This window comes from Diadema setosum, chromosome 4 (genome assembly GCF_964275005.1).
Source record: "Diadema setosum chromosome 4, eeDiaSeto1, whole genome shotgun sequence".
NCBI classification, from domain to species: Eukaryota; Metazoa; Echinodermata; class Echinoidea; order Diadematoida; family Diadematidae; genus Diadema; species Diadema setosum.
The window spans coordinates 30,285,114-30,308,475 of record NC_092688.1 but is presented as its reverse complement, the minus strand read 5'-3'; the positions used below and the strand labels follow the sequence as shown (position 1 = coordinate 30,308,475).

Genomic DNA, 23,362 nt, shown 5'->3' with positions numbered 1-23,362 from the left:
CGTGGCTGAATAACCGAGTTTAAATAAAATTTGCTATTTTTGATTGACTGCTGGAACCCAATTAGATGAGATACATTGCTCATTTTCTGTAAATTGGAAGAACTTTATGACCTTAACATGTACAATATATTATGGCGCGGATCTGACAATCCGTTATTGCGCAAGAGGTCACTGAAAATTGTGTTAAGCGTCAAAGTTAATGTTTTCGGGTGCATGTTTGGAAGCTGATAACTTCAAAATTCAATTAGCTGAGATCCCACTATTATGCATATTTGGAGACTCTCACTTGCTCTACACACCTACCAAAAATCGGCCAAAAAGTATGCGTCGCTTTCTTGTAGGGCGCCCTCAAAGTTGGATTTTTTCAAAAAGTTGTCAAGTTCAAGGTCACAAATCACCCCACGTCCCATCGAGGAGTGACACCAATTTTTGTGTATTGATAGACATTTACTTATATTTTCATTGGTTACCAAAAAACTTTTGTAACCGGAATGTTTAATAGCTGGTTTACGCATTCGAAACTGGTCATAAACACCCCCAAAATCAACGTAAAATGACACCTGGGGTTTACAGCACATTTCAAATTGTGATAAATCAGAGATGAAGTGCCAAGACACAATGGTATCTTCTGTGATGATAGTCTGTAATTAGTACAAAAAGGATATACATCACAATTCGTTTTGTCTTATTGGCAATGACCTTGAAAATGTAGCTGAAAACAGCAAAAAAACAATAAATCAGTCAATTTTCTGTAGCCACAATGGTGTTAAAGTGTGTTTACACTGACTTTCATTTGTCTGCCATTTCAGTACTCTTGGTGACTTTAAGCTGAAAACTGCTAATCATGTTCCATTTTTATTCTATTTTAATCTACAAATAATATTTCAGGTCATCTTTAGATCTTTTGACCTTGACAATGTTCTGAAAATAGCTATAAATTCCTTAATATTAGCATATTCCCAACACACAAGATTTAGCCATATTTCAAAACTGATTTTTCTCTCAGGTAGAATGCCTGATCATATTTATATTTACAGTACTAATTGTAGTCTGTGACCAGTATTTAGAGGATCTGGGATTAATTTATTTGTCTAACATGACAATGACCTTGAAAATACAGCTGAAAAACATAAAATCAATAATTGTTCAAATTTCCAGTAATTATAGGGTGTTTGCACCGACTTTGAATAGTACGTCATTTTAATATCAATGATGAGTTACAGCTGATAATTGCAAATCATGTTCCCTCTTTTTTCCATTTTGAGCTACAAATAGTAACAAAAGTCATCATTTGACCTTGACAGTATTCTAAAAATAGCCATAAATGCCTTGAAATGAGCATATTCACGACACTTGATCTTTACAGCACATTTCAAAATTGATTTTTTTTTTCACAGACAGAATGCTGAGTGTGTGAAATTCAGAACCAGAAAATCTAAGTCAATGACATTCATAGGATGGAAGTAGTCTTGAAATTGTTAGTGTTTTGATCACTGTAGGTTTCTGGTTAAAATGTTAATGGAGATAATAATGTGCATCCACAATCTATAGGCCTACAACCTGGATAAATTAGAAACTACTGCATGTGTGTACATTGATCATTACAGATCCTCAAAGCAGGGAGGTGGAAGAAACCTCCCTGCTCAAAGTATCCATTACAGACTACCAATACTGCAAATATCAACAAGATCAGGCATTCTGTCTGTGAAAAAAATCAATATTGAAATATATGCTGTAATGCTCATGACTGCGTGTTGTGAATATGCTCATTTTAAGGCATTATGGCTATTTTAAGAATAATGTCAAAGTTAAATGATATGGATGTGACTTTTGATACTATTTGTAGCTCAAAATGGAAAAAAAAAAGGAACATGATTTGCAATTATCAGCTATAACTCATCAGTAATGTTAAAATGACGTACTATTCAAAGTCGGTGCAAACACGCTATAATTGGCAATTTGAACAATTATTATTGATTTTATGTTTTTCAGCTGTATTTTCAAGGTCATTGTCATGTTAGACAAATAAATTAATCCCAGATCCTCTAAATACTCCTTACAGACTACAAGTACTGTAAATTTAAATATGATCAGGAATTCTGTCTGAGAGAAATATTTATTTTGAAAATGGTTAAATCTTGTGTGTTGGGAATATGCTAATATTAAGGAATTTTCAGAACAATGTCAAGGTCAAAAGATCTAAAGATGACCTGAAATATTATTTGCAGCTTAAAATAGAATAAAAATGGAACATGATGAGCAGTTTTCAGCTTAAAGTCACCAAGAGTACTGAAATGGCAGACAAATGAAAGTCAGTGTAAACATGCTTTAACACCATTATGGTTACGGAAAATTGACCGATTTATTGTTTTTTGCAGTTTTCAGTTACATTTTCAAGGTCATTGCCAATAAGACATAACGATTTGTGATATATTTCCTTTTTGTACTAATTACAGACTATCATCACAGAAGATACCATTGCGTCTTGGCACTTCATCTCTGATTTATCACAATTTGAAATGTGCTGTAAACCCCAGGTGTCATTTTACGTTGATTTTGGGGGTGTTTACGACCATTTTCGAATGCGTAAACCAGCTATTAAACATTCCGGTTACAAAAGTTTTTTGGTAACCAATGAAAATATAGGTAAATGTCTATCAATACACAAAAATTGGTGTCACTCCTCGATGGGACGAGGGGTGATTTGTGACCTTGAACTTGGCAACTTTTTGAAAAAATCCAACTTTGAGGGCGCCCTACAAGAAAGCGACGCATACTTTTTGGCCGATTTTTGGTAGGTGTGTAGAGCAAGTGAGAGTCTCCAAATATGCATAATATTGGGATCTCAGCTAATTGAATTTTGAAGTTATCAGCTTCCAAACATGCACCCGAAAACATTAACTTTGACGCTTAACACCATTTTCGGTGACCTCTTGCGCAATAACGGATTGTTAGATCCGCGCCATAATATATTGTGCATGTTAAGGTCATAAAGTTCTTCCAATTTACAGAAAATGAGCAATATATCTCATCTAAACTGGCTGCAGCAGTCAATCAAAAATAGCAAATTTTATTTAAACTCGGTTATTCGGCCACGTATTGGTTGCTAAGTGAGGCCGTATCTTAGCAACCGTTTGACCTTGGGGCAAAATATTTCGTGAGGGCACATTTGGTGCGAGTTTAAAGAAAATTGAAGGGGGTCGGGTTAACAGCATTGGTTGATTTGACGTGGATTGACCCGGATAAGAATCGTGAGCTAAATATGGCGCAAGTATAATAAATAAATTGCAAGCTATCAGTTAACTTAATCTTTTTAGGGCAGGCTTTTGCCTCGGCAGGCTTTTTTTTTTTGAAACTCGGGAGTGTCGGGCCAGCAGGGTAGAATCTGTCTAAGGTTAGATCTTGTCTAGAAATCTAGGCAAGAGTCCAAACTAGGTCTAGACCTATTGACTTCTAGAATCCTACATCCTATATCAGTTTCGGTTGTCGAAAACTTCAGGCAAGCCTAAGTAAACCAAACGGAATATAAATCTAGGCGTTTCTAACGACTACGTCGCCTGATGTCTACAACCAAAACTTCTAGGAGCCTATTGTTTTAGGTCTAAGTAACCTTGCATAATGTCACGCGGCTAACGCCTAATATTATAATCTACAAAAGTGATTTTTAAATCATACTTTCTTAGTATGATTATGAAACGGATATGCTTGTCACCATCCATGGTTTAATATTTATAAGTATCACTTTATCAAAAGTCAAATTCAGAGTTCCAGGCCAAAATTGAATAGGCCTATGGTCAATTCAGTGCTGAACATTGAAGAAGTGAAAACAATATAAGAATTTAACGCATCTTGAAACATTTATTTAGCTGTAGTGTAGGCTGTAAAATGTTTGTCATAATAATGAAATCTAGCCAGGAAGTGTATTCTTACTTTTGCAAATAGGACACCAAGGATAAGAAAAAAAAAATCAGTGAATTATCAAATTCTTTGATCTAAACTTGTCTTCTAAGATGAACAACATGTTTTACGAATATGCAGTGATAACTTAATCGAAATAGATAAAAGAGAATCTAGTAGACATAGTTTGTTTCGAAATCTGTGTATTTTTTATACCGTTGTAATTCACTTAATTGTCTTTAATTCTTGCCTTAATTTATCATGCGTCAGCGGTGTCTAAATTTCACACACTGCCGTGCCAGCTTCCATTTCCATTTTTCTGTTATTTGTGCACCCAGCAACTGCACAATATGTTTTCCTGATCCTTCCTTTGAAGCTTTCATTGTAGATCAATATGTCTGAATCACTCATATCAATTTGTCTAAAAGAAAAGCATTAAAAACCGCTGAATGACTTTTCCCACAGTGAGTAAACAATCACAATATTAGCGCGGCGGTCGCCGGCCGCGGCGCAGTGGCCAGGCCCGGCTAACTATGCGCGATGGGTACGCTAGGCTGCTGAGCTGTAAGTGCAACTCGCTGGGTAGCTAGCTCGCTGGAAGCCCCCGTTGGCCCCCAGTTATGGCGACCGTTATAGCGCCGCTAGCGGCGGTAGGTGAATAGGTCATCGAAATTGAATCGGTCTATACCTTGGGATTGGAAACTATTCTTATTCCAGATCATGTTACACTTCTCAGGAGAAAATTCTGTGTTTAGACATGAACAAATCAAAGTTTGCATGCTATGTGAAATTTACTGGTGTGCTAGCCTTACACAATTTCTCTGTCAGAGAAAAGGAATAATTATACAGTCTGAGTGTAAATACTGAATTCAATTTTAGTCTTGCAGCAAGATTTTATCTCCAGAAAAAAAAGAAAAAAAAATCTCTCAAGATTTTTAAAATAAGGTGGGCTCAGGTGGGCTGCCATGAATGTAAACTGTGATGCTTAGATGAGAGCTAGACCTATGGGTTCTTATTTGTATTTAAAGACACATTGCTCAGCAAGAGAATTTAATCTATAAATGTATATGCTGGTGTGCAAAGTGTATAATGTAACATTCCTTACCGCCGACATCATTCTCGAGTGAAGTCAGCATTTTATGAAATCGGTTTATCAGCATTTCCCACAGTTTAAGGCTGCAGTAGAATCTGTTACCATTTTCATTTAACATTGAATTTACTTGTATGACATGAAGAGAAATATGCTAATGTATAATGAACAATGAACTCACTTTCCATCCTTTTCTTGACCCCCCCCCCCCCCCAAACATCAGTTTGTCACATTTTGATCAAGAGCGGAGAGAGGCAGGATGAAGAGAGCGTTGGTGGGCGTCGCCGCACTGAGAGCCTACGACTTCTAGCTGCCATGAATCCAAGTCAGACACTCAAACTTAGGGCGATGGCTGTGAGTATTCCCTATGTGAAATCATTTCTTCACTAGCAACTCGCAGACAGCTTGTTTGATTTCAGTTATGCTTGATATACTACCTCTCTGTAACCCAGCACCAGGAAGTGTTCAGCCATGTCTTGTAAGTCTCATCAAGGAGGTACTAGGCGAGCTCGCCTACATAGTACCTCCTTGGTCTCATCATTTATTTCTTTAGTTCTATTTACAGGTATTTCACCAATTTGTACACACGTGTATGTTGTTTTAGACTCTTAACCCTAACTAGGCCAAGCTATTTGGGTAGATGATAGAGCCAGGGGGGCCTCCCAGGCCTCCTCCAGATCTCGACCGTCGACCGCGCAATCGCGCCGAAAATTGGCACACACATTGCCTATGACGTAATCATTATATTGTCATAATCTTCCTGCTTATGCTGTTTCCAGCCCATCATTTCCTCACATGAAAGATTACATTTGTCTCTTAAATCCAGGTTGACCAGTGCCGCCTTCCTGGTCTGGCAGTGGCACTGTCCTTGGACCATGCCACAAGGAGCAAGGCAGCTGGAGGTCAGGGCGATATGGTCAGCTTCCTCAGTGGCCTGCTACTGGGCAGTAGCTCCACTGTTCGCAACTGGTTTGCCCAGTTCGTCCGCATCAGCCAGAAGGTGGGAAGTAACTCTGTCTTTGTTTACGTTCTTTCTAGCATGGAGGACTGCAATCCAGTCGACTCAATTCAACAATCCTCACCATTATTTTACAGCCTATTTATTGATTAGCAGTATATTATTGTACTTGGAGAAAAAATAGCAACACCTTACACTGTCCATTTTAACCACAACCAACGGGGATTTGACCGTTTAAAAACATTGTTTTATGTCTGTCCTTAAAAAGTGGCTGACTGGTAATGTACACTAAAAAGAAAATTCAAATTCCTATTTTGACAGTTATGAGTTTGATGCCAAATATGTATGATATAGGCCCTGAATTGGTTAAAGACCATCAAGATAGCTGCTTTCATGCCCACATGATTCCTCACTAGTTCTGTTTAAGAGTACACAGGAAAGCAATCATATTAAAATTGTAGCTCCCAGACTTTAATATATCCAGGGGAAATATTCAAAATGCTGCGTTACAGTTTTAAAGGTAGGGAATCCCATTTGCATGCCTTAAATGAAGAGTTGTATAAACACAGTGGTATGTTGAAGAGAGTATCATTTTAGAAACTCCCATAAAGTATTGAAAGTGGAAGGTAACATTTAGTTCATTTTTATTGACCGTTAGATTTTGAATTGAATTCTTTTCGGGGCTCACCGTAAATTCCAGTACATTACTAGGCTACCTTTGCAGACCCATGCACTGCATGTGTGTCCATCATGTATATTTTGTGAATAAAGTTCATCAAAACTTAACAAACATTTCTATATACATTCTTGCCACACACTCTATATGTTATTACATCAACTCTTATACTTTTTAGATTTGTGTTTATAGATTAAAAAAAAAATACAGAAGACTGCAACAAAAAGGTTTAAATGTGGCTGACACACAGAACTACTGAGTAGTTGAGTTTTGTGCATTATTCAAATTGTAGATAACTGTTGACTTCCAAATTTCTAAGCAGTGGCCTAAACAAGTCCCCTGAGGTTCATATTTAATGTTTTGCTGCATTTTGGGAGTTCTGTAAAAGGTATTCCCTACCTTTAAAGCCATATGGAGGTCAGTCAGCCTTGAGGACCTCAACATTCATATGTTCATATTCATATGTAAATTTTACATTTTTCAATGTAGCATTATGTCGTTTTTTATAAGAGTGTGTGAATAAGAGTTAGATTTTCCTCATTTTCGTGTAACATTCCCAAAACCACACTGGACTTCATACCAGAATAATGAAATCTTGGTCAAAAGTTATCCAAGGAACAGGATTACCAGGTAGATACCATAATACATTCTTCCTTTTCTGATCCCTGTACTACAATTCCCCCCTTTTTTTCCTTTCTTTTTTTATGCCTCCGCCACAAAGTGGTGCCGGAGGCATTATGTTTTCGGGTTGTCCATCCGTCCGTCCGTCCGTCCGTCCGTCCGTCCTTCCGTCCGTCCGTAATGAATTTTGTGGACAAGGTAACTATCAAAACCTGTTGAGGTATCCTAATGAAACTTGGCATGTATGTGTATTAGGGGGTGAAGTTGTGCCTATCAACTTTTGGGTGCACATTTAGGTCAAAGGTCAAAAGGTCAAGGTCAAATACATGAAATTTCACTATTTTCGCCATATCTATTGAATGCCTGAAGATATTTTCTTGAAACTTAGTGTATACATGTATTACCCAATTAAGATTCTCTGATGAAAGTTTGGGTCATGAGGTCAAAGGTCAAAAGGTCAAGTAAAAAATATAAAAACTTCTTTTTTTTCTCCGTGCCTTGGAAAATTGTTCAAGGTATCTTCATGGAACATAGTATATACATGTACTGACTGGAAGTGATTATCTAGAGAATGTAGGGTTCATGGGGTCAAAGGTCAGGGGTCAAAGGTCAAGTGCAACACTTCAAAATTTTACTATTTCCCTCATATTTATGCAATGCCAGCAGGGTTATTATTTTTTTACACTTGGTGTATGCATGTGTAACCTAATAGAAATTCTCTGGAAAGTTTTTTTTTTTCTTCTTTTTTTGCCTCAAAGGTCAAAAGGTCAAAGATCAAGTGAAAGTGCTGAACTAACTTTTTCCTCCATATCTCGAAGTGGCTCAAGTTATCTTGAAACTTAGTACATATTATGCATGTTCTACCTGAAAGTGATTATCTTATGAATTTTAGGGTCAAGGGCCAGATGAAAATGGTAACAATTTACTATTCAATTCAGAAATTGCACTTTTTCTCCACACCTGTACCTTGAAAATTACTCAATGCCTAAATGTATGAATGGGTCAAAGTCAAGTTAAAGTCCTTAAATCCCTAGATACATGCTCTCCTATTCATCCAATTAAACCTAGGTCAAGGAAGGTGAACATTCAACACATTTGTGACAAACTTGTCATTTCAATATTTTGCCAATTTTGTGAAAATGTAATCACACATTGTCCACATGTACTATCTAGACCTATTGGGAAAATCATGCATTATGGCGGAGGCATACCAGTCGCCAAAGCGACATTTCTAGTCTTTTCTTTTTTTCATGAGGATTGAATCCGTTTGCAAGCGTGGTCTAATACTTTGCAGGATGTAGAAATGTAGTTTTTCAGTGACTAAGATTAAGCTATTGTGACTGCTTCCTTTGGTATCAGTTGAAGCAAGACAACACCATGCTGCAAAGTCTCAGGGACCACCTGCTACAGGAGCTGAGGACTATCACCCCCTCCCTGGAGCACTTTGGGGACCTCCCCGCCAGAAACGTGGTACAGGCCAGTGCCTTCATGAGACTCTACTGTGCCCTGAAGGGCATTGCTGGCATGAAGTAAGTCATAAGGTTTAGAGTGACAGAAACACATGTTTTACGTATGGATTTAACCCTAACTAGGCCAGGCTATTTAGGTAGATGATAGAGCCAGGGGGGCCTCCCAGGCCCCCCCCCCCCCCTCCCCTCCAGATCTCGGTCATCGACCGCACGATCGCGACAAAAATTGGCACACACATTGCCTATGACGTAATCTAAAGTACCATGAAGTCAATTTTTTTTAAAATTATCATTTATGCTAAATTATGCTAATTTGTGCATAATGATGCATGAAATCCGACAATTTGGTATGAATTACTAAATAAAGCTCAAAACAGGCAATTTTTTTGTGTAAATATTCTTTTTAGTGTCCTTAGCAAATATAAGAGAAAAAAATTGTGCCATCAGAAAAAAATTTCTTAAGTATTTTATTGTTTTTTGAATTTCTTACGTATTTCTTTGTTTTTTCGACTTTATGTTTTTCATTGTTTTTTTGATGAAATTTGTCCGCACATTGTTCCGAACAAGAAAATATGTTATTAATTGATTTTGATCAATAAAACCCCAAAATAATCATGCTTTTATGAAATTTACCTGTAAGCACAGTTTACATTGAAATTGTACACGAATTCATGTTTTTGAGCAATTTTTGGTGTGATATGCAGGGTTCTCGCCAGGAATTTCTTCACGCTTGTCGGCATTTATGCGCGCTGTTCTGGGGGTGGGTACGGGAGGGGGGTTCCCCCTCCCGCGCGAAGCGCGGAAGCCTTCGCTAATGCTCAATACAACACAGATAAATCGCCGCTAAAATGCCACTAAATGTGACATTCTCACGGAGATGTAATGAACGTTGTGAGGGGCATATTCTCACAGAAACAATGCAGAAACTCCATACCTTATGTTAGCGGCAGTTCCTAAATAATACCGGTAAATGAAAGAGAAGTAGGTGCCGATGGTGGAGGTTCCGATTTCTTTTAGGCCTTTCCTGTTTCACTGTTGCAATAATTAGCCGCCTCTGCATCGCAACAACGCGCGCCGTGTTGCTTTCTCGCCGTCTGCTCGACCACGTGGTAGGCCTATTGCATGCAGATGCGCGAGAAGCGATCGAGAACTTTCGGGACATCGTTGCACTTTCCTTTCTGGGTATACTGCGGTAGTTTGGCCGTGACATCAAAGAGATATCCTACAATTTTAAATGTAATGATGGCCATTATTCCGAAGGTTTGTTTAATCATAAAATGAAACGATTCATTACTGAGTACTTCGAAGGTTTGTAATCGAAAACAACAACAACACCAAAGGTCGGTACTACAGATGAATGTTCAAAATAAAACTGATTTCGTTCGAATTAAGATTAACAAGCATTTTTTCTTTATTATTTTCCGATCAACGAACCTTCAGAAAGGAATCTATCATCTATCATCGTTATTGTTTCAGAATAAAAAACCTTCAGAATAAGAAAACACCGTTTTGGGGCCGTTGTTGTATTCCGAAATTATACTGGCAGAACATTCGAAATAACAAAACTGATTTCGTTTGGATATAAACGAATATTTTCTCCTTTATAATCTTTCTATTAACGATCATTCAGAATTAAGAATGTAGAGTATTATTTTGCCATTATTCTGTCGGAGTAACGAACCCTGAGGGTAAGAAAACTATAACCGTTTTCATTTCTTCTTTATCGTTTTCCGATTAACGATCGTTCAGAATTAAGAATCTAAAGTATTATCGTTATTCTTTCGCAGTAACGAACCTTCAGAGTAAAAGAAAACTAACAGTTTTGGGGCCGTCGTTTTATTCTGAAATTTCACTGACGGAAACGTTCGAAATAACAAAACTGATTTCGTTGTGAAATGAACGGACATTTTTTAGAATCATTTTTGGATTAACGAACCTTCAGAATAAGGAATATAGCATTGTTTTATCATTAATCTGTCGGAGTAACGAACCCTAAGAGTAAGAAAAGTGCAACTCTTTTTTGGGGCAGTTGTTTTATTCCAAATTTCACTGGCAAAACGTTCGAAATGACGCACTGATTTCGTTTTGAAATTTACGGACATTTTTCTTTATTCAATTTTCGGTTAACGAACCTTCAGAATAAAGAATCTACAATTTATTATTTCATCATTACTACTTCTGTCGGAATAACAGACCCTTATAGAGTACGAAAACACGCTGTTTTGTGCCGTCGTTTTATTCCGAAATTTCACTGACAGAAATAATAACAAAACTGATTTCGTTGTGAAATGAACGGACATTTTTTCTTAATCATTTTTTTTTTTTTTTTGATTAACGAACCTTCAGAAGAAGGAATCTAGCATTATTTTTTCATTAATCTGTCGGAGTAACGAACCCTCAGAGTAAGAAAACTGCAACTGTTTGGGGGCAGTCGTTTTATTCCAAAATTTCACTGGCAAAACGTTTGAAATGACGCACTGATTTCGTTTTGAAATTTACGGACATTTTTCTTTATTCAATTTTCGGTTAACGAACCTTCAGAATAAGAATCTACAATTTATTATTTCATCATAACTACTTCTGTCGGAATAACAGACCCTTAGAGTACGAAAACACGCTGTTTTGTGCCGTCGTTTTATTCCGAAATTTCACTGGCAGAACGTTCGAAATAACAAAACTGATTTCGTCGTGAAATGAAGGGACATTTTTTCTTAATCATTTTTGGATTAACGAACCTTCAGAATAAAGAATCTAGCATCATTTTATCATTAATCTGTCGGAGTAACGGAAAAAAAAAATGAACCTTGGTGGCGATAACTGATGCTGGTGTAGAGAAAAACAAAGACAGCTCGCTCAAAAGATGCTTCCTTCTTTCAGTTTATTTTCTCCCCAGTCATTCTTATCGTTCTCCTCCCATGAACCCCTGCCATGCACGGACGATGAACAAAACAAAATGTTACCGACGCTGCAATGAAAAAAAAAAAGAAAGAAACACGTCCTCGAAGCAAATTATCTACACTTTTCAAGTTGAAAAAATTGATGTTCGTAATGAAGAATAAAAAAAAAAGCACGACCTCAAGCAGTGGGGAAACTTGATATCATGGCTTGTGGAAATTTCCACGAAATTTCCACGAAAGCCAGGTGTCAGATAAAGAATGTCGCGCGTACTGCCACCTTGCTTCAGTAGTCGTAAACAGCGTGTACATAGCATGTAAACCAACTGGGAATATTGATGAATGATCAGCCATTTATTTTCTGCCCATGAAGGCCCCCTAACCCACCTTTTAACAAACCAACCCAGAAGCACGTGGAGCACAATACGTACGTTGAACTTGAAAGACCATCATGACAGAATTACTATAAATTTCGGCCCGGAGAAGGAAAATGGAATATTCACGAATGACGTTTACAAATCCATGGAAATTGAAAAGGCTAAAATGGAACGCATGGCTTTTTAGAAAAAAAAATAATAACCCACTGAAACTACCAAAACCTAAATAACAATTTGCATTTGCTTACTCCATCGCACGTTCTTTTTTCTTTTCTTTTTTTTAAACGAAAATTGGAGTTAATTTTCTCTCTGCGGCAATGCTTTGAACGCATCTAATTTTGCATCATTGCCGATGGCCAGCTTCCTAAAGAATTGATACGAATCCTTTCAAATATACGAAACAAAGTCTAAAAATCCTGGATCCTGGCGGTGAATTTCGATGGTATTATAAATCCTGCTCACTATCAAAATTTAATCACCTGTTCCTTGCGCCATTTTACCAACCAACTGTAACTGTTCCTGAAAATTTCATCCTAATCTGTTCCCAAAATTTGACTTATTTTGCGAATAGAGAGACAGACAGGCAGACAAACTAACAAACAAACCAAAGCAGCAAAAAAAAAAAAAAAATACAACCTTTGGCGGAGGGGGGCATGCATTTCATATCGTTTGTTTTTGCGTAACCGGACAACAAGCGTGACAACAAGCGAGCACGTGTCAGCCTTCCTCAGCCTCCTTCGGCCTCCGACCCTCTCTTTCCGTCCTCTCTCTCCCTCTCACAATACACTGTACCGTTGTACACGCAGGCAGCTGTAAGTGGCCGCCGGCTGGGTGCTTGTGCATGTGTGTGTGGATCCCAAATCAGAGCGCATGCGAGTGAGCAAGTGTGTGATGTGGTGTGTATCAGCAGGGAGGGCTCCCTGGTATCAGCTAGTACGTCGCTCTGTTGAGCCGCGTTGTTGTGATCGGTGCGGTGACTGCGTAGATAAATTTTTGCGCTTGTATAAGTATGTAAACTGCTGCTTTCAACATCTAGCTTCTTTTCTAGCCAGATAATAAAGACTGAAAAAGGCGAGAAATTGGTCCGAACTTAGCTCGTCAAGCAAGTTACCCTTGTCGGCAAGTTCACGCGTGGTGTTACCCTTGTCGGCAAGTTTTACCCTTGTCGGCAATTGCTTCTTCAAACCGCACGCTTGTCGGGGCCGACAAGGGTGATATACGCTGGCGAGATCCCTGGATATGCACGTACATATTTATGCGCAACTTCGGAACCGCGCACCCAGGCATCGCAAATTTGGTGTCAAAAGATGCGGGAGACTCAAAAGAAAAAAGTCATGAAACACTGCGGCAATAGCTTTTCGCGATAGTGATACATGGCGCGGAACGTCGAGGGGGGGGGGTCGTATCGCGAAAAGCTATTGTCGCGGTGTTTCATGACTTTTTTCTTTTGAAAAGAGTTAGTTAGGGTTAACCCATTGAGGACGGGCTGATTTTGTTATAACACGCATTTCCCATAAACACCTGCCCTAGTATACTTGGGACTCGTCCTCAATGGGTTTATAGGGAAATAGTCAGGTCGCTTAATGTCAAATATTGAGATTACCGTTACACGGCGGATAAAAGCACCAAATTTGGAGAGATGACCCCTCAGGACCTACTCATTGATATTTGAGTAGGAGCCCTCTGTAAAATTTTCATTTTCATGGTATAAATGCTGAATTTCAATTTGCAGAAAATTTTGCGGGCATGAAACTTTCGCAAATTCGCGAGGAGCTAATATTCGCAAAAGCAAAATGCGCGCGATTCTAAACAATGCATTAGATGCCAGTGGCAATTCGCTGAATTTTCATGCTGCGAAAAGACCGTCAGCTCCAATGTGCGAAAATTTCATGTCGTGAATATAACACTGTATTTATGTATCTGAGGAAGTAAACTAACAAAAAAGAGGTTTAAATTTGTTGTATTTTTTTTCATTTTTTCATGGAACTAGAAAAACATGAACCCAATCTTGAATTCCGTGATCAACAAAGCATTTGAAACATGGAGGTTATTGAATATATTACGATTTATGAATAGAAAATGCTGTTGGGTGTCACAGTGTGATGTACTATTGGCGGTTCAGACTTATGTACTATACATGTACATAAATATAGACCCGATATTAAAGGGGCTGCAGAACGTTTTCTAATGATTGGGGGGGGGGGGGGGGGATGGAGGGGGATGCGAACCATTGAGGGAGGGGGGGGTGTTCAAGGGTCAGTGATGTCCCACCCCCTTGACATTAGAAAACGTTCCAAGCCCCTTTGATATTGTATACGTAGTCAAACTGGGAATATTAGGGACTGTGACACCTTAACAGCATTAAGCGTTTTTCTCTTCATAAATCGGTCATTAATTCAACCACCTCCGTGTTTCAAATGCTTTGTTGATCTAGGAATTCAAGATTGGGTTCCTGTTTTCCAGTTCCATGAAACTTGAAACATGTACAGCAAATGTGAACCTCGTTTTATTGTTACTTTACTCCCTCAGATACATAAATACGGTGTTATTTTCGCGACACGAATGATTCGTGACTTAGAGCCGACGGTCTTTTTCGCAGCATGAAAATTCCGCGAATTGCCACTGGCATCAAAGGCATTGTTTAGAATCGCGCGCATTTTGCTTTTGCAAATATTAGCTCCTCGCGAATTTGTGAAAGTTTCATGCCCGCGATATTTTCTGCAAAATGAAATTCAGCATTTATACCATGAAAATAAAAAAGTTACAGAGGGCTCCTACTCAAATATCAATGAGTAGGTCATGATGGGTCATCTCTCCAAATTTGGTGCTTTTATCCGCCGTGTAATGGTAATTTCACTAAGCGACCTGACTAAAAGGGGATGAGAGGGGTTAAGTACAGCAGCTCCATTAGTGATGCTTAGAGAGATTGCACATTGTGACAGATTTTTTTTTTTTTTTTTCTGTAGCAATGATTACTCCTTGTCTAGCATCTTTTATTTTCCATGATTGCCAGGTAAAGTAGCAGTGCAGTGGTAATCCTAGATGTATTTGTTGTTTCATTTTGATTATCCCCGTTATCATTGGTTTTCTGGAGGAATGTTTGCATTATACTGCATTCAGCGAATATACAACCAAATGTGAGAGGAAAAAGATCAGTGTTTCTGCTGGGGTAGACATAACATACCCAAAACCTATGTTGACTGCATATTAGAAATGATGTGCTGTGTACTAAATAAAGGTATTTATCAAAAGCAACAGAGGGATATGTACTTTAACCCTATTCTAACTGGGCTATTTGAGACCAAGTTTTTACTGGGGGAGGTCAATTTGACCCCCCCTTCAGACCTCGGCCGTCGATCGCGCGATCGCCGCAAAATTTTGCCTGAACATAGAGCTGGATGTCAACTACAAGATTACATGGTCATACAATAGAAAAATGTTGATTTCATATTTTTTAATAAATTAATTATGCAAATTAACGCATGAAAACATAGTTTCACCTATAACTCCATCAAAAAAACTGAAGGATTATTAAATTTTTCTGTCAGAGTTCCTTAAGACACATCAAACAATTTTCTTGTAAAAAAATAGCGCAATCAAAATCATTTTCTTTTGTTTATTATTGTTTTGTTAATTGTTTTTTTGCCAAAATTTGTTGGAGGCACTTTTTCAAGCTTATCTACATTAGAATTGATTTATTTCAATGGTTAAAAGTTGAAATAATCTAATTTATATCAATTAAACAAGAAAACACAGTTTGCATTGGATTTGCACACGAAATCATGAATTCGAGCGGTTTTCGGGTTGACATGCACATGCAAAACATTGCATAACTTCAGAACGGTGTACCCGGACGTCGCAAGTTTGGTCTCAAAATATGCGGGAGACTTTAATGAAAAAAGTCATGAAACGACGCGGCAAAATCTATGCGCGTTGCGGAATCGTGGCGCGAAACGTCGAGGGGGGGGGTCAATTTGACCCGCCCCCCTGTTAGAATAGGGTTAATCATCATTTTAAGTTTGGAAATAGGAAAGGGAAAGTCACAGGTTTTATGGCCTCATGAGAGAGAATATACAAGCATAATATGCTGTCTGTCATATATTATATGACAGTTAGCATGTGTATTATGCTTGTATTGAATTGTTTTCACCAAAATAAAAGATGAAGATTGCAGAGACTCTCCACGTTTTTTAACTGTAAGAGCAAAAAGGCCACTTGATTGTCAGAAAATGGGATACAAACCTCCCAAAGTCCTTGTTCATTCATCTGGCTACCAAAGACCATTACAGGTCTCGTTTCCTGGCTTAGTTGGTGTGGCTACTTATTCTTAGCAGATATTACCCAGTACATGTGTACCTCCCAGAAGCAGGGATGTAGTTTGTTTACAAGAGTTAGACCAATGACAGGTGATGCTCCATGATCAATTGATTGGTCACACAGGTTCAGTGAGACGGAAACCAAGCAGCTGCTACGACTACTGACCAGCCACCCTCCGCCCACAGCTGCAGGCATCAGATTCATATCTATGGGCTTGTGCATGCTGCTAGCCTGCCCCTTTCTCGTCAGGTAGGCTTCAATCTATCACTGTCTTCCAAAGTAGTCATAACTAGTGTTCTTTCAGTCTATTTGGTGCTGAAACAAACAGCATACAAACAATGTACCAACAAAAATTGTAATCTTTCATTCAAGCTCCTTTTTGAGAGTTGTATAACAGTAAAGTGAAATAGGTCCATTTTATCATGTCACAAAGACAGATATTTTCTTGATCTAAGTAGCTGCAGATGTGGTGTTGATGTTTGCAGGTCTATCAGACCTTTAAAAACAAATGGAAAATATTCAGGAGCCATACAAGTGTACACATTTGAAGACCTCAATTCATCTTGACAGTAAGAACAGTCCTGATGATCAAAGCTTTGATATAGATGGCAAATGAATGTGTTCTGTTTAGTACTGTTCTGATTTCATGTGCTCTTGACAGTGGAGATGATGAGAAGATTGTGACGAGGTGGATAAATTGGCTTGTGAAGGAGGGACCAAGATTTGAAAGGTGAGCAATGTAATCCAGGATATTTATATGAATAATTGCTTCTAAAGGTGTTTTGATTTTTTTGCGTTATGTTTTTATCATGTCTCACTTCCATGTCTGGCTACAATTTGAATCAGGGTTTTGAGTTTAGATAATGCTGTGCATTTACTGGATTTCATAATAACAAATTTAACACTTAGAATTTAAACTTGTTTTATTCAAAACTGTAATAATGAGGATCTTTGTTATCATTTAAGATTGTTTAATTTGTTTGTCTCAAGAATGTTGGGGAAAATTCAACACAGTGCACATTAGAAATCCTGCCTTTAGGTTGGCTTCTGCTCTGTCTTTGGTGTTTCAGCTTACTGCAGCAGTTTTTTTTTTTTATTATGATTATTTTTTATAAAGAGTATAAGGCTGCATGCTCTTACAAACTGTATTTAAAGCAGCAGACACACCTTAAAAATAGTGATATTAACATAAGTCTTTTCAAGCATACAGTACCATATGTCCCAAAAAAAATTGCAACGGGACCCTCCACAATGATAACTTTAAAAAATAGCAAGTCAGTCAAAATATGATTTCAGGGTATGAAACTATAACTCATTGCGCATATCTTACAGAAAACCCCATTCGATTTGCTTGAGTGGTCAAAGAGAAATGAGGAATTTTGTAGAGCATGTCAGGAATCACTTCCCTCCAAGTTCTGTCTATTGTGTTTACACAGTAATATGCAGTACCAAGAGCATCCAAGTGCTAAACTTGGAAGAATCAGACTCATGACATGCTTTACAACAATCCACATTTCTCTGTGACTGCTTAACCAAATTGAATGGGGTTTTCTGCAAAATAGAGCTAAGATGTTATATTTTAAGACCCTAAAGTAGCATTTGAACAGTTTAATCATATTGGGTATTATCAATGCGAAAATCCGATTGTAATTTTTTTGGGACATACTGTACATTGCTGTAGCTCAGTCAGAGTCCCTTTATACAGAGCAGTACCATGTATGTTGAATATGTCTTTGTTATTTGTTGCAGGGAGAGTGGTGTCAGTGCTTCATTCAGTGAAATGCTTCTGCTGATGGCCATTCACTTCCATGCAAACCAGATGCAAGCCATTGTAGAACTGGTGTGCACCACTCTGGGAATGAAGGTGAGTGAGGGCCTACAGATTTGTCTGTAGTGGATACAGTAAAACCTGTCTTAGCGACCACCTGTCTATAGCAACCACCTGCCTTATACAAGCACTAAAACAATTCCCTCTGAGAGAAAAAGCATGTTAAAGAACCTGTCTATAGCAGCCACCTGTCTTTATCAGCCACTTTTTTCATCTCCCCTGGGTCGCTGCTATAGACAGGTTTGACTGTATTTATATCTGTGATGTACAGTCAGGAAATGAATGTTGTATATACGTAGTCTTGCCACTTGTTAATTGTGTGATTGTTTTCCTGTTTCATTCCAGATTGCAATGAGAACCAACTCTCTTGCCAAGATGAGGCTTCTTTTCATCCAAGATATATTCACAGAACAGGTAATGTGGCTACAGTCATCAGGTATAATGTACTTGTCCAATAGTGATAGTAACAAAGGTTTTGAACATTTTTTTTTGGGGGGGGGGGTGGGGGGGGGGGTTGGGTAGAATTGATCACACATTGTGCGTCATATCATGCAAATATCTTGTTCTCAATCTTTTATCATGGTGACTGCATGTTATTGCTATGGACACAAACATATTCCTGTGATACTGCCAGTTGAATTGAATGGACAGTGTTGTCTATGTAGATAATTGATAGCTAGTCTTCATCTCACTGTATGACTGTGTCAACTTGCTCTCTCTGATTCACCTTGCAGGTAGCCGCTGCCCATGCTGTCACAGTAGCCGTCACCCCAAAGCTCAGTGCATCCACAACAGGGTTCCTTCCCATCCACTGTGTCTTTCACCTCCTCAAGAGCCGGGCATTCACCAAGCATAACATCCCTATCAAGGTAGAGACACAGGCAATAGCCTCACTAATCACCAAACCAAGCCAATAATGCTGATGTCCAATGCTTCATTTATCATGACGGTAGTTGCTGAATAAAGCATAATATCTCTATCGAGGTATAGGCACAAGCTTAGCCCCACTATTCACCAAACCAAGCTCATGACACAGATGTCCAAATACTACCTTAAATATGAAGTTAGTTGCTATGTACTATAACCGCAAAAGATGATAGTGTATAAGTCAAAGACATGGAGTTGGTATGTGATAATGAACATTATGTAACCACATGGACCACAGAGAGATGTATATTGTAATGATGAAGTTTGTTAATGGGCTATGTGCAGTCATTGTGCCTTTTTTCAGACAAATTCAAACAAAAATCTTGTAAAGTTGACAAAAATGATGATGATGGGGGTGGTTTCTTAGCCTGGTATCCGCCTTTGAAGGGCGCTAGTGGTGCTTCATCTAGAATGTCTCCAACTTCAACTGTTCAATCATCACTTTATTCTATGACAAGACAGTTTCAAAACTGTCCATTTGAACTGAGGTTGAACACACAAAGCTATTAGGTATTCATGCTAGGCAATAATAGTAATAATAATGATAATAATAACATATTCATCTTTATCCAGGATAGCCTCTTCAGAATTGACACTGTTGTACTGGAGGGCCCTGCCATTATTACACCTGCATCAAACTTGACAATGTACTGTAAGGAGTTGGGTTCTGTGGTTCTAAATTGTATTTTTCTGTGCTTATTGAAGCAGCATCTTCTGATATGACTTATATTTGTTTCTTTCACTAGGATTGGCTCTTTAGGCAAATATGTAACGCCACCCCACCCCTCCACCCACTGCTGCCCCCTCTGATTGAAGTGTTTGTGACCTCTGTGGTCATGCCCACTCAGTCTGGCTCCAAACACCTGCGGAACACTCCACTCTCAGAGAGGGAGATCCTGTCGGTCTTCAAGTCCTCTGCAGTGTCCCTCGTGCAGGGCAATGCATCAGATGCTATGGAGGTGGAGGAGAAGGTGGAGCTGGGGGAGGAAGCGCGAATGGCGGCACAGCTCCTGATGTTGTACTATGTGATGCTGTATGAAGACTGTGTACTGAACAATATGAAACATCTCAGTGAGTGTTTTATTTCACTGATTTAATGCCATACATCAACGTCTGCATCTCCTGTCATAAAGAGTGGCAGGTTCCAGCATGTTATAGTTATGAGTCTTCATCCTATTAGCTCTTAATGATGCTAATTAAAAAAAGAAACAAACAAACACTGTTGATGTTAGATTCAAGGCCACAGTGTTATATTCCCATGGGAAATAAAACATTTTGTTCAATGACAGAAAGGTGTATCATGTGTGAAAAACAAAAATGGAAATCCAATGAAAGATAGTTATCGCTTGTTGTTTTTTTTTCCCAGAAGTGAGAAGCTTTTTTATCTGAATAAGACATGTGCCAATAAGAGATGTGCCGAAAAGCCAGGGACAATTGAGTGCAAGAAAATTTCCTGAGCTATGTCTAATCTTTATACAGAAGGAAAAATTACTATTTGACTAATCACATGAACACAGTAGTAGAGATTTTTGAGTCCCATTTCATTAAAATCTTTGGCATGGGGTAATCAAGTTCTATGAGCATTACGATAAGTGCCCTCTTAGCTGTCACAGTAAAGGCAAAGACTAAGGTAACGTTAGGCGTTACAAAAACTTCAGTGCAAGACCCACTAAATTTGTCATTTCTCAAACAATAGCGCTGCTGTATTAGACATATTTGGTAGTGATATGGAGAGCTATTGGTAAGCTATCATTTTTCTCTCTCTGTCTCTCCCACTCCAGTGATAATAAATGAACGACCTCTGACCTACTCCAGACAGCTGATCTCTCAGCTGCCCATCAAGTACCTGGTGCGACACGCCCAGGCCAAGCAGACAGAGTATGGCGCTCTCTACCCAACCTTGCTGCGCTGCGTCTCCACCCACTACCCCCACCTGTGCCTGGTGGAGGACTGGCTGGCCGATGAGATGGAGGAGAGGGATCGCCAGGGGATGAGGAAGAGGAAGCGAGGAGCCAATGGTGGTGGGAGGAGGCTGGGGAGTGGTTCAGGGGAGAGGGAGAGATGCAGTCCAGACAAACTCAAAAAGGGTGAGTCATTAAAAATCTCATCAAGCAGTGACTGGGATAAATGCTTTCTCACATATGAATCACCCTCACTGGTGTCATCACTTGTAAGCATCATGGTTGTGAAGAAGCAAGCTACTTGTGCTGTTTGGCATCTTATTTGATAAAAGAAATCACATTCAGTCTATGTTAACATTTTGATGTTAATCTGACAAATTTAATTGGCTTATCTCAGTGTGAGTTTCATGTTGAGCACTTGTTATTTGATGTGAAACACGGCCTTGCTAAAAAAACAGCTGTCCAGCTGAAAGTAGGCTTTTATTTCCGTGTATAAATAAAATAAACTCACACTCAACTCTAAAATAAGAGTAAATGAAAGGAACATCTTCATCTCATCATGCAGGAGTAAAATTCAGTATGGTCCGAGGCAAAACATGGCTCTCTAATAAAAGTTGATAACAACAGATGACTTTCCATAGATACTGGAGGATCTGTCATAGGACCTCCCCCCCCCCCCCCCCCATTTGCAGACCATCTGAGCCTCCATCAAGTCATGCAGCAAATGTATAACATCTCTTTCCCACCACTCTGATCCCATGACAGCTCTGTCCGTGGCAGCCACCAACCCAACCCCAGCCGTGCTGATCCTAGAGGCCCTGTTGGATAGAGACAACCCCCGTCTGATGGAGTACACAGACATCCTGGTGGCCAGCCTGCCTGGACTCCTTGCTCCTGATGTACCCAGGAAGGTCACCAGCATGGCAGTCAGTCTCTGGCACAAACTCAACACCGTTATGCCCAGAAGGTAACATGGCCAGCAATGTTCAATTCCTCTCCATATTAAAATGGTAGGGGGGAAGGACGTCAGTAGGACTGGAGAGATACATGTATATATTACATATATTTTTTTGCTACCTTTGCCAAAAATTCAAATTTGATAGTGTGTTGTTTGGACATCCACCTTTCAAATCCTCTAATAATCACATGTTTTGACTCGGAAAACTTGAGTGATTCTGTTTTTGTTGTGTATAAGGCTTCGTACAGCACACATAACATGCAATGCCAAGATGACTGTTAATATGCCCTATGAAGATGTTGTAAAGTAGAAGGACCTGGTGGCTTTGCAGCAGACATTTCAAATTCTTTTGACATTGTTTATGTATTTGCATTGTGAGAAGGTACATGAGTAAGGGCAGTACATTGCCACAACACTAGGTGTGGTTTTGCAATTCTTTTTTCAGTTGTGTTCGTGTAAGTCGTCCATGAAATTAGAATGTAAATTTCTAGAGTTATGTTATCTACAAGCAGTTGTAAGATTTGTGTAGTTATGGGTTTTCTTATTCATATGCAAAATATATATATATATATATATATATATATATATACAGGGGAAACTCGGTATAACGAACACTGCTATAACGAGATATCGGTTATAACGAGGAAATTTTCTCGGTCCCAAATTTCCTTCCACACAAGTCTATGTAAAATGCTACTCTTATAGCGAGATCGGCTATAACGAAATAACTGCTATAACGAGATAAATTTTGTGACTTCCAAACAAAGAAAAACATAGTAAATCAAACCTGCTATAGCGAGGTAAAGCAAAATGCCATCGGTAAACTTTACTTTGCCTGTGCTATCATCTTCCGAGATTGTAAAGCTTGATGCGCCAAAAACTGTCTTGTACACACATAATCACTTTCTTCAGTGCACCACCTAGCACTGCATGTTGTACGTGTGAAGTGTGTGTGTGTGCACGCACACTGTAAAATGTGGTGGGACGGCCATACATGACATCATCATGACGTTTAGCAGGTGTGAGGCAATCTGATGCTGTGATTGGCCTTCTACTTAGGGAATTTCCCGTCTTCACACACACGCAGTCATAATGTAAGTATACAGAATGTGTCACATACACACACAACATTGTGCAGACCATATTCAAGCTTTCCACACAACACACACCCGTACAATATAACCACATACCAATCCACAGACGATCTTGATACAATCGCAAGCTATATAAATTTGCAAATTCAAACATCTACAATTAATAAGAATCACATTCTTGATATTGGATTTCCTTGGCGAAAAACATCTTCTTACCCATAAAGGTGAGTAATTCCCTCACACACAATATCAAGTTATCAGTATTGATTGAAATATGATGGGTAGTCCCACATGTGCAAATTAATGTCTTTATTTTATGCCTTCTTTTATGCCTACTGATATAACGAGATATCGG

General features: G+C 38.8%; 1 protein-coding gene across 1 annotated transcript in view; it reads left to right on the top strand.

Moving 5' to 3' along the window:
- LOC140228008 (integrator complex subunit 2-like) overlaps positions 1-23,362 on the top strand; it is a 46,678-nt gene that overhangs the window by 14,868 nt on the left and 8,448 nt on the right. Inside the window, exons 5-15 of the mRNA XM_072308403.1 lie at positions 5,211-5,341; positions 5,814-5,987; positions 8,602-8,771; positions 16,423-16,548; positions 16,961-17,029; positions 18,049-18,163; positions 18,473-18,541; positions 18,862-18,996; positions 19,801-20,125; positions 20,836-21,141; positions 21,721-21,922. Coding sequence (XP_072164504.1) covers positions 5,211-5,341; positions 5,814-5,987; positions 8,602-8,771; positions 16,423-16,548; positions 16,961-17,029; positions 18,049-18,163; positions 18,473-18,541; positions 18,862-18,996; positions 19,801-20,125; positions 20,836-21,141; positions 21,721-21,922 — 1,822 coding nt within the window. The remainder of the gene's footprint in view (positions 1-5,210; positions 5,342-5,813; positions 5,988-8,601; positions 8,772-16,422; positions 16,549-16,960; positions 17,030-18,048; positions 18,164-18,472; positions 18,542-18,861; positions 18,997-19,800; positions 20,126-20,835; positions 21,142-21,720; positions 21,923-23,362) is intronic.